The sequence below is a fragment of the Oppia nitens genome, unplaced genomic scaffold (genome assembly GCF_028296485.1).
Source record: "Oppia nitens isolate AA-2021 unplaced genomic scaffold, nextdenovo-longstitch-racon4-pilon3 scaffold7_pilon_pilon_pilon, whole genome shotgun sequence".
In the NCBI taxonomy this organism is placed as follows: domain Eukaryota; kingdom Metazoa; phylum Arthropoda; class Arachnida; order Sarcoptiformes; family Oppiidae; genus Oppia; species Oppia nitens.
Genome location: NW_026533251.1, coordinates 28,600 through 41,404, shown reverse-complemented (window position 1 = coordinate 41,404; position 12,805 = coordinate 28,600). Strand labels below are relative to the sequence as shown.

Genomic DNA, 12,805 nt, shown 5'->3' with positions numbered 1-12,805 from the left:
AAGTAGATTGTAGATATAAGAAATTAGCGCCTGAATTTCGGGCGTTATTGTGTAGATCGCCCAGTACTTCCCGATATAAGGTATCGCAGGTCGTTAATCGTTATCGGCTGTGCTTTTTTGTGGTATTTAGAGTATCTGAGATAGTTGGTGGGTGCCGAACTGTTCATTCCGGTCTTCTGATTTCTGAGAAATTGCCAACGGATTTAGTAACATGTATAGTAGTTATTGATTGTTTGTTTTTTTTTTTTGCTTTTGATTTATACGTATTGTTTACAGTATTTTCAAAATTAATTTCTCAATCATTTTCGAGACAACAATTCATATAGAACTCATCGCGTGATTTATCCGTATTTGTATAATTGATTATATTGTAATTAACAGTATTACCAGTAAGGTCTGATTGATAAGATTTTTCAGAATCATTGTATTGGGTGTCATTATATATACAATTAAATTCCTTTGACAGAGGATTGAACAATTCAGCCCAGGACAGTGTCTTATGGCCACAATTAATTACTAGATTAGCTTTTAGTGCAAAATTATTTCCTAATAATAGTTTGAATGGCAATTCCGTAACTACTGAATATTTTAAACTAATTATTTTGGTAATTTCGCCAATTGATAGCATAACATTTAGGTCTGTTTCTCCGATAACGTCTACCGGTTTACAGTTAACTGCCTTTAAGTCTTTTGATTGTTTTCGTCTATATTCGATGTTAAGTTTTTGGCACATTTTATCGCTAATAAGTGATACTTCAGAACCAGTATCTATTAATGCGTTTACAATTTTATTCTGTACACTTACTTCATGATATATTAGATTGTGATTTAGCAATGAATCACTAGAGATTGAATTTAAATCCTGAGTTAAACTATTAACATAACGTCTCTGTGGACATTCTCGCGCGTAGTGACCGACTTTCCCGCAAACAATCTCACCGTTAATCGACCGTGAGTTGCTACGCTGGCGAGCAATGTCAAACTCTACATGTTTGCGTTCGATCGTTTGACTTTCCGTCGCATTGGGATCCGGTCGGGAAAGATCGGTTAGTTCCCGGCATTTGACATATGGGGAAGATGGAGGTGTTTGTGCTCTCCGTTCATTAGGCCGATTTTCGTTACTACTACCTGGTCTGCTGCTCGAGGATTCCCTACTATTAGGGTTACTGTATCGTCGCTCTTGGGAATTGAATCTACTGTAATTAACATTTTTATTGTTATACTGATCAGTCGGCTGATAGGATCTAAACCGGTCCTTATCCAGACGTGGATCTGATCTACTAAATCTGTTGTAATTTGTATTGTTTATACGTTCTATTCGTCTTCCAAATCTATCGTAATTATTATACTGATTATCTCTTGAGTGACTTTGTTTGTTAAGTTTTACTATAACTTCATCTAGTTGTTTTCTAAGTTTTCTTATATCATTATTTTGTACACTACGTGAATCCTGTTGTCTATGTGCTTGCAAACCTGATTTAGTTTTGCATTTCTGAATATTTCGCGCATTTTGTCTCAATATTTCTATGTTATTGTTATCAAATTGATAAATCCTATCTTTGATATCATCGATAAAACCCTCACAAATGTAATCAATTTGGTCTGCGACCGGCATTTGTTGTTGATATTCTAAACAATAAAGTAATTTATCTGTAATGTACTGATCTACCTCTACAATTAAACCTTGTTTTCTGTTTTCCATTTTCTTTCTCAAAGAATGAGATCTATCTCTTGGCAAATGATAATTAATGAACGCTTGGCGCAAATTTGTCCAGTTTGTCGGTGCGGCGTCACCGGCTAACCGGATATATAATTTATACCAATTTTTTGCTTTGCCCGTCAAGAATTGATTAAAATTAAGAAAACGTTTCGCGTCATCCCACCCTTTTAAAGTAGTGGCGTCAACAAAATCGGTGACCCACTCTTCGGCATTGTCATCTATGTCGCCCGAATAACTTGTGATTCGGAGATTACCTAATGTAGACAGACCACCACTGACTACTTCATTAACAACGGCTCGTATATCCTGCATGGATATCGTTTCCTGATTCTCGCTATTTTCGGATCCTATTATAGATAATGGCATCTTTGCTCATATCCTTATTGTTTTTTTTAAATAACAATTAAATGTATCGATATACCTACTCGCAATCAATACTTTACTTAAATTACTTTGTACTTTTTTGTACCGACCACTGTCTACCTACTCGTAGAAACAGTGTTATTTTATTTAAACACAATTAGTGCTTGCGCTATGCTATGCCCACCTCCCCGCAGCTAGCGTTTTATTGGTCTGACGACACCTCGTGTCCTTCTCGCAGTTTATTATATTAATTTAATAATTATTAAATGAAAATTTTGATGATAGTCACTATTTGATGCTATCATACGCTTACACTCTGGCTGTGGCGTTCCTGTTCGCGTCGTAGACCTACCACTGGTCTTCCTTTGGTGACGGTTTTCCTCCCGAAGTGGTGACGCCTTACGCGTTGACCACTCGTTCTCGAGGTGTCCAATCCCGCCGGAAGGCCAAGTTAAGTTGGTAGGTCTCGGTAGGACCTCCAGATGTAACGTTTATTTATTATGGGGTTAGTAGTAGTTTAGGTTAGATTGAAAAAATTACACAAATTTAGGGAAATAACTATTTTATTATATCACACCATATAAATTATACAGTACAGTTTTAAAAGGTAAAAGTAGACCGACTTAAGTGTGTGTGTGTATGTATTATATAAGTGTTGGGTTTATATAGATTATCCAATAATATCATAGATGGGGAGGGGCATAAAGTATATTACAGTACTGTATATTTTTTAATAATAATAATAACTATAATAATAATAATTATTATTATTATTATTTCTATAGTTCAACTAAAGCCAAACAATACTAATTAATAATAAATTATTATATATTTAGTATTTGAATTATTAATAACTATTGATTTTATAATTAAATATATTTTCTGATTTTGAAAACAATATACAATATTATTCTATTTAAAGCCAAATCTTAAAATATTATTTACAGAATAATAAATTAAATTTTATCAATATTTTAATAATTATTTTATTTATTTATAATTTAATTATTGCTAAATTTATAATATTTTACTATTAGCTAAATTATAATCTAATTATTAGCAATTAATTAAGTCTAGTACTTACAATTTAGTAGCTTAAAAAATGATTAAAACTTTATTATATTTTAATAGATATTATGTTAATCTATATTTAACTGGAATTAAACAAAAAATTTATTTCCATAAAAAGCCAACACTATTGGAAACTATTGTATATTTATGTTATTTATTAAATTTATTAAATGTTATAATTTGTTTGTTTGGTAATTATGAGATCCGAAAACTTCTGTTTGATGTGACATTGTTTGTCGGAGGTATTGAAAAATTCAGTTCAATAGTCATATTGATAGGCATTATATTTGCTACAGTTGTATATCGTTGTATACATTTTAATTATGATAGTAAATCATGGGATTGGTTACCATTGTTTGATATTATTTACAATTCAAACAGTGTTTATGAATTAGAAAATAGTAATAAATTTTATAGATTTTTTTGTTCAAATAATAAATTTATAGTTAAACTATCACTATTGTCAGCAAAATTGATTTATGTATCGCTTTCAACTTTTTATGTGTTAACAGGTATCGTATGTTTTATTTTTGAAAAATTTATAAATTTAAAAACTAATAATTTTGTTTATATAATATAATAATAATTGATTAATTTATATACAATTAATTTATATTTAATCATAATTAGCTTTCCTGGGCTTTTATATAACAATTCAACTATTTATTGATAACTACAATTGGATTGAAGCACTGATAGCTATTATACCATTATTTATGTTTCACATATCATTTACAGCAATATATTGCGATACATTATTTCTAGTAACTACATTACCTGTTGTTATATTTTTAATATACATTAAAATTTGTAAAATTAATCGCCAGTTAAATGATTCAATTGACAAAAATAACAATATTGTTAATATATGTCAAAAAACTCGTAATTTTATTGACCAACACAACCAATTGTGTCATTTATTAAACGATTACAACAAACTGTTAGGAAAATTGAAATTTGCAGATCTGTTATGCTTTTTGCCCTATAATCTCCTTATATGGCATCAGATGCTGTTTGAAGATATGATTGATGGGCTCCAGTATATGGGTCTATACGCAGCGTTTTGTAATATGATGTATATATTTTGGTCCAACTTTGCAATGGCCTATCTATCCCACAAAATACACCGATTATCCAAACGTTTGGCTCAACTTCAGTGGCGTATCCAGTGTTGGCCTTTCGGGTTGCGTTTAAAACTGAAATTAATGACTTATTTTGAACGTATGTCCAGTAAAAGGAAAATCGGTATTAATGTCGGACCATTTGGTGCACTGACTCTACAAATGTTTCAAACTGTATGTATTTAGATATTGTTGGATTACCAGTAGTTGTAATAATTAATTAATATATAAATATATATATATTTTATCATTAGATTTGTATCAAATATATACGATATTTTTTATTAGTTCACACTCTATCAGCAAAGATTCATATAAAAACAAACAATTAAACAACATTTTTGATAATATATATATTTTGATAATGTATTATTATCATTCATTTGTTTAAATATAAAATCAATTAAAAATTACTATTTTTATTTCAATATTGTTTATACTAATAAGTTAATATTGATTATTGATATAATAAGTATACAGTAATATAAAATTAAACTATCTAGTACAAATTATACAAATGACTCATTACTGTATAATATTAGATAATATATTTTTATACAACATATTTGATTAATTGTAATTAGTTTATAATAATAATTAAATATATTAATATAAAAAAATTGTTTTATATAATCAATAATCATTATTTTTGTATATTCTTAAAGTATTGTAATTTATTAATTAAATAATTTGTTTTTTATTTACTAAAACATTTATTCAATAACAATATTAACATTTATTGTATAAAATGTGTATTTTATAATTTTATTTTATAATGTTACAAAAAATTTTATTGATTCGAAATATTTATATTAAGGATTTATATAAAATAGTAAATATTTCTAAAAAATTAATGTTATTTTATTAATTAAATTTGAATGCAATTAAGATTGCGTTATTGTATAAGAGGTGAACTTAATGTAAAAAAATTAACAAATTATATCTTATTTATTTCAACTAACTTTATTATGTTAATATTGATTTATAGTATAGTATTTAAATAGTTAATATTGATTAATTTATAGATTATAATGTTAAATTAACTACTGTATTTATACATTGTAAATAATTTAATATCATATATTTCAATACAGCATATTTGATTAATTATAGCAATAAAGATACTTTTAAAATTGCTTTTATAATCAATAATAAATATCATATTTATGTATTTTAGTATTCATGACGTATTGTGAATTTATTAATTAATATAATTTGTTTTCTATTTACTAAAACATTTATTATTTAAATAAACATTTATTCAATAAAAATATTAACATGTATTTTATAAAATGTTTATTTTATACAGTTTTATATTGATTCAGAATATAGATTTACTAGGATTTATATAAAATAGTAAATATTTATAAAATAATGTTATTTTATTGATTAAATTATAATTTAATTACATTATTGTATAAGAGGTTAACCTAACATTAAAATCTTAATACAATATAAGTATTACAGTATATACTGTATATAATAAGTAAGTTTCAATTTGTTTTGAAACATTATAATAATATAAATAATTTTTATAATAAAAATTATTTTATACAGTATTAATATTATTAATTATAATTAACAAACTAAAATGAATCCACTAAATAAAACAACAATAACTAAATTTTATATAAATTTTTATCGTATAATTGGTATAACATTTGATCAATATAGTACTGGATCTAATATACGTTCATTTAGACAAAAATTATTAAAATATTATACATTAATATTGATAATACTGATAATTATTTATGATATATTTAACATAAAAGATGATATAAGCAAATTAATAATTACATTGACATTACCGACACCAAAATTTATTGAATATCTAAAATTAGAAAATATTATTATAACTGTACAATTTATAGAATTGCCCAACTCAATTTTGAAATTAATTTTAAAATATAAAACATTATATTTTTTAAATACCAATAACGGTAATTATATGTTGCAACAATATTTTAAGCTTAAATCTATTGAAAATCAATTGAGAAATGTTAACTACTATATTGCTAATAATAATAATAATAATAATAATTTATTGAGTAAATTAAAAAAATTAAATTGGATTATTATCTTATGGATAGTCCAAACAATTAGTTTAATAATAATAATTGTTTCAATATTTTTCACTAAATCCTATATACCGCTTGATATTTACTATTATATGGGACTAATTGTGTTTTATTTGTCAAGTTTACAATTATGTGTTTTACCATTTTTGACATGGCTAATATTGCAAACATGTTCCCATATATGTCTGGCAATTGCTGATAATCTAACAAATCATTATCAAGGTAATTTGTTTTTTTTAAAGTCCAGTGTTATCATATTTATGCGTAATATCAATGTTGTTATTATTTCTTTTACTGCATTGCAGTTTTAAAAAAAATTAATTATTAGTTTTAATTGTTTGATATTATTATTATTATTATTATTATTATTATTATTATGTTAATAATTTTAGAATATTTATAACTGGAGTTAATTTATTGTAAAAAAAAGTTAAAAATAACATTTTAAAAAATTATTATTTTTTATCCAAAAATAATAAGATAACAGATTTTTCGTGAGAAGAAACAATTTATTAGCAGATTATAAACATATTTATTGTCTGATTCGTGAAACACTCGGCGAAATAGACAATAGTTTGAAACATATCCATGTGTTGTCCGCGGTTTGGGTTATGTTTTCTATTATGTTTCAGATCTATACAGTGATATCTCTAAGATATCTATTTGTAATGTTTTTATTACAAATTGTAATTATGATGTCATTCTCGATAATTACGATTTTAATACAGTTTATTATATCGTGTCTGACAAGCGGATCGGTAGATGAAAGTGTAGCCAAAATTAATATAGCTTTGGATGTTATAGCAGCTAATCACGGGTTAAGTCACGACAATGACTATGACGAATGGCTAACGTTTAAGCAAATGACAGGACAACCCATAGGACTAACCATCGGTGGGTTCGCCCGACTCAACAAATCAACACTAATTTCTGTAATTATAGATTAGATTTTTTTGTTTATTTTAATAAATATTTATATTATCATAATATAATATACAATACAATACAATGTAAATACTAAATAGTCTATACATATGTTTTACTTTTATTATTTTTTTTGTGGATAGATATTCACATTTGTTCTCAACTATACAGTGATATTATTGCAAACAAATTAATTTGAGAAAAAATGATAAAAACGTATAATTGAAATAATTTCACAATAATTAAATTTACAATTAATTTTGTCAAATGTTGACAATAGTCATAATAATTATGGTAAATATTTTAGAAAAAAATTAATATAATGATTTTTTATATTATTATCAATATTATTGCTTAAAATGTGCGACATAAATGTGAACATTCAAATTGAGTTTAGACTGAAACGTTTTGTCGCATCCAATGTAATGACATTTGATCAGTGGATGCGCGTCCAACACGTGTTGCTGGAGATCAACATAAGCTTTAAACTCTTTTTCGCATCCAATACGATGACATTTCAGATAAAATGGTCGATTGGCACAGTTATGTGTGTGGACTTTAAACATATGTAACTTAAGTTTGAATTCAGTATAAATACGACTTTCGCACATTTCATACGGACATCGGAACAGTTTGTGGTGATCCTGCATATGTTTCATCAGATTTGCTACTCTTTGATACTTTTTGTGACACTTTCGGCATTTTAGATAACTATTAGGACATTCAGTGGTATGCATATTATGGTCAGACTTTTCATGTATTAACAACTCGTAATAGTTGTCGCAATCGTAATGACATTCACTAAAATCGCATCGATAGCTATGAACAGCCCTATAGTGTTGACGAAAGTCCGCAATAGATCTAAATGTTTTGCCGCAGTTCTTATGATTGCATGATATCCTCTTATTGTTTGCACTATTTTTTAAAAAAAATAAAAATAAATTCAATAAATTAATTTTAAAAATCAGATTATGAATTGTATATAAAATCACACATACGTTATGTTTAGAGCTCCGGTAGTGTCAGTGACGCTGTATTTATCACAATCACCCAAATGAACGGCAATTCTGTGTTGTGTAAAATCTAATAATGTTTCAAACGTTTTGTCACAATTACGATAATCACATTCAATATGTTTATTATCTGAATTATCGGCGCCAATAGATTTTATGTCCAGAATATCGGCGTCAATAGATTTGATATCCGGTATATCGGGGCCAATATATTTATTGATTGTATTATGGGTACCCCCCTGTCGTAAATAGTGGACAGCATATTTGTGTTGCCAACACGAGTGCTGTGTCTGAAACTCGATGCCACAATTATTATAATCACAAATTGCTTTTGATGTCGATTTAGATAACTTCGTATGAGACAATCTATGTTGATAGTAATCATATCTAGTTTTAAATAATTTGTCACAATTCTTGTAATCACATTTGTTGCTACCGGTAGTTGTTTTCAATTTAGCAAATGTTTTAGATCTAAATTACCGGTAATTATAATTTTCCAAAATATATATATAATAAAAATAATTTATAAATTTTCAATAATTTTTTAAATACATGTCATTCGTTGATTTGTTAGCTACTGGTGCAGCGGTTTCATCACCACCAATGGTCATGTTGTTGACTGTTATTATGTTTGTATGATCTGTGCTATAAGCGCTGTCCACTGATGATGTGAAACCATGGGAAGTGTCATCAGTGATTTCCGAAGTGTCCGACTTTGTTGTTGTCGTCATTGTTGTGACCATTGATTTTGAGTCTTTATTATCATTACTGTTGAATAAACTAAATATTGATTTTTCTTATTTAAAAAAATATCATTAAATTTTTACAAACTTATTATCAGTTAACCAGTTGTTTGTATTGGACATCGTTTCCATTGTTGTCGACAATGAATAGTCATCACTCATTGATTTACGTTTAATTTCGATGACATTATCGATAGTATTAATTATATCGATGTTTGTATTGTCAACCAAAAGTGCATCTTTCATCAAGAGATCCATTTCGTCGATCTGAAGATCTTCTATAGCGACCAACTCTTGTTTCAATTGGCGAACAGTTCTCACCCGAGACGATATGGCGTACCAATACTGATCCAATTGTCCGCTGATATGTGAAAATATGTTAATCCATTTCTTGTTATCATTGTTTTGGTGTCCATTACTTCGGGAAAATATTTAGAAAACAAAAAATATTGGTTATAACTATTGGTCGCATCATTAGAGATGGTCGTCAACAATAACTCACGATGAAGACGATTGAGCCGTCAAATGGTTTGTCAAATGGTCGACACATTTACGTCTTATTTCTAAGATATCCTCGACTTTGATTATACAGATATCGGTGTCATCACTAAGTAAACAGTCATTCAAACTGATGTCAAAGTCATCGCCAATCAAGTCTTCATTAACGGTCGTCAACAGTGTCTTCAAGTTGGCGATAGTTTTGACTATCGATGGTATATTAAACCAGTATTTGTTGGCCACCGATGATGTCTCGTCCGGTTTCAGTGTGTGACTGTTGTTGTGATTGTCCACCACTGCAATGATCACCCATTTGGTCATCATTTCAATCAATCAATCAATAATTGATTGAATAAATTAAACTGTTTTCACAAATACAATGATTGTTGTTATGATTTTTACAATAAATGAATTACTAAATCAATTTAAATATAATTTAAGTAAATAATAATTATATTAATTTATTTCATTTAATTGTTTTGCGCGTGCATTCAGACGACGACAGTATATTGCGAAACACGTGTTTGAAAACATATTTTTAATATTAATAAAATATTTTTCTGTATTTTACAAAAACAATAGACAAAAGTTTAGTACAAATAATAAGAGTATTAAACCTTAACTTAAGTACACTTAAAGTAAACTTGTTATCAAAAAATAAATATTAAACTACAACTACTGTACCATATATTAAGGTATATATAAATAGATTGACACTTATATATATATAGTCATAAAAGTTTTTGAAAATGATTTTATTGGTTTCACAATTTTATAGATAACTATATAAAAGATATACTAATATTTTGATCGTTTACTTTCATAGATATTATAATAATACAAATATCATTATATATATTTTTTAAATTACTATAAAACAATGTGTAACAAAAAATCAGTATAACATTATCAATGAATTAATAGTAAATAATTGAAATTTATTATTTCATAACTTATTACAACAATTATTGCATGATATGGAAAAAAACATTAGAAATGTAGTGAATATAACTTAAATAAAACTAATTATTTTAGATATAAATAGGGTTAGATCAGATTCCCTCCCTCGTCTTATTTTCCATAAGTTCCTTATATTCCCTCTTCCCTGGGAATTCCCTGGGAAGACATTTCCTTGTGGTACCACCTATCGTACCATAACTCACATTACATAATGTTTAATTAAAAACACGTTTGTATAGTAAATGTCTACAAAATGTATTTAATGTTTTTACTAAATGTTTAATAATATTTGAATCATATTTTGATTGAGTTATTACTAACATACTGGTCCCAATTGAAACACATAGTCATTGAGATTAGGTACTTTATAATGTATGACAAATTATATTTTCCCTTTCTAACGATCAAGGGAGGGAATATAATATATTTTCCATATTTTCCGGGAAAATTGGAGGGATTTTATTTGGGAACTTCCCTCCCTGGGAATCTCAATCTAACCCTAGATATAAATTAATTATTACTAATAATTCGTTTAATAATTAAAGTTTTTCGTTTAAATATAAGCAAAATTACTGATCATAATTGAAAAATTAATTAAAAATAATTATATATCAGTAAACAAGTTGTCATCAGATTTCGCATAATTATTAATATTTAACATTTGTTTGATATCTTTTGTCAATTGATTAATTATGTCATCCTTTTCTTGAATCTTTGCCTTCATTTTCATCAATTGATCAATTTTTCTGTCCTTGTGGTTCAACACCGATTTCATTTGATTAAGAAAACAGTCATTAAAGTCATTCACATCACTAATTAATTAAAAAAAATATATTATAATATAAATTAATGAATTTTATTCCTTATATTTCTTGACTTACATATCATTCAGTTTATCATTTGATGGGATCAATTGACTGACACTTGTTTTGTCGCTACTGTTATTGTCGACTATATCATCAAATTGCGAATTAACTGATTGATCGCAACATTGGGTATCTGTTTCAGAGTCCACATAAACATCTTTCAAATACTTGTGTCCAATTCCGCCACCGGTTGTGGTCAACAATGCATCGGTAATAGCTTTGGTTTGGTCTGTAAGACACTTTTCGATAGTCTCCGACAACTTTGTCATATTGGCATTGATTATATCAAAACTAATAAAAATTAAATTTAAAAAATAATTACTAATTGATTGAAGTCATTGACAACAAAAAAAACATCGCCTAAAATACAGTACTTGTTATCGCTGTAGTTGTTTGCAGTGATGAGACCATCGCTAATGATTTTATTTTGTTTATCAAAGCACTCTCTCATAGTTAATGACTGTTCCGTAAATCTTTCACTTATATTACATATAAATAAAATTAATTATCATAAGTATATACAACAATAAAAACTTTTAAAAATATATCAAAATACCTCAATAGTTTGAATTTAGGTTTTAGTTGAAATTGAATGTCATTAATGGTGAGCCGAGAGACCAGAATCAGACTATTGGTGAACTGACCGTAAAGCCAGGCCTTACTAATCGGCATATCATCCCTGAGCCTCTGTCCCTGTGTTTCGGATTTTTTCCTTAAATATAACTTAAAATCTTTATAACCATAGAAGTAGTAATTAGTTAAATATTTTTTAAAGAGTCCGATTGTGGACGTTTTAGGCGGATATATATTAATATTGAAAGGTTGGCTATAATTAATACAAGTCCTAAAACTGCTAGCATTTTGTTCACTAATCGATGAGTCCAACAATACCCACACCTTTACAGATGAGGGTTTAATTACGAGTCGAGATATTCGTTGTGATTGTTGGTGTCGTTCATTATCTTCTAAATTGATTGTATTGGTAGTGACCTGACTTTCGGTGCCGTCATCGGACACTTTGTACAGCTTTAACTCGATATTACTGCTATCGGCTACCGATAGTTTGAACAAATCATCCACTTTGACGTAACTAACCGTTTGCGGACAATAGCCGTACGGATAGTCACCGATATGTTCATCGAGTGCTTTGCGTGATATGTGACAGTAAGCGGTTCGGTGATCGGTTGATCCACAAAAACAAGTAGACATCGATGAGGACAAAGAAAAAGATATAATAATATAGCGTTGAAAGTGTTAGCTAATCAAACGGATATTTACTTATGAAACTACAAATATGTTTGATTAATACTGTACTAAATATGATAAATAATTTTGGACTCCAAACAAACACATTGTTTTAAATTTAAGCCCTCAGGTCATGCATTTTAGTACAGTAGCTAATATTTATCAGTAATAAATCTTAGCTATCTTATCAAAAGTAAACT

At 27.6% G+C, this 12,805-nt stretch overlaps 2 protein-coding genes across 2 annotated transcripts; both read right to left on the bottom strand.

Annotated features, from left to right (window-relative positions):
- Window positions 1–7,627: 7,627 nt before the first annotated feature.
- LOC128963186 (zinc finger protein 888-like) lies at window positions 7,628–10,075 on the bottom strand. Its single transcript, XM_054309682.1, has 5 exons — window positions 9,539–10,075; window positions 9,125–9,454; window positions 8,846–9,061; window positions 8,279–8,659; window positions 7,628–8,195 (listed from the first exon to the last, which is right to left on the bottom strand). Exons 1-5 carry the CDS (start codon window positions 9,856–9,858, stop codon window positions 7,628–7,630), a joined length of 1,815 nt encoding a protein of 604 aa, XP_054165657.1. The 5' UTR covers window positions 9,859–10,075.
- Window positions 10,076–11,094: 1,019 nt separating this feature from the next.
- LOC128963180 (uncharacterized) lies at window positions 11,095–12,672 on the bottom strand. The gene is made up of 4 exons (XM_054309675.1): window positions 11,917–12,672; window positions 11,735–11,839; window positions 11,376–11,651; window positions 11,095–11,306 (listed from the first exon to the last, which is right to left on the bottom strand). Exons 1-4 carry the CDS (start codon window positions 12,567–12,569, stop codon window positions 11,099–11,101), a joined length of 1,242 nt encoding a protein of 413 aa, XP_054165650.1. The 5' UTR covers window positions 12,570–12,672; the 3' UTR covers window positions 11,095–11,098.
- Window positions 12,673–12,805: the final 133 nt, after the last annotated feature.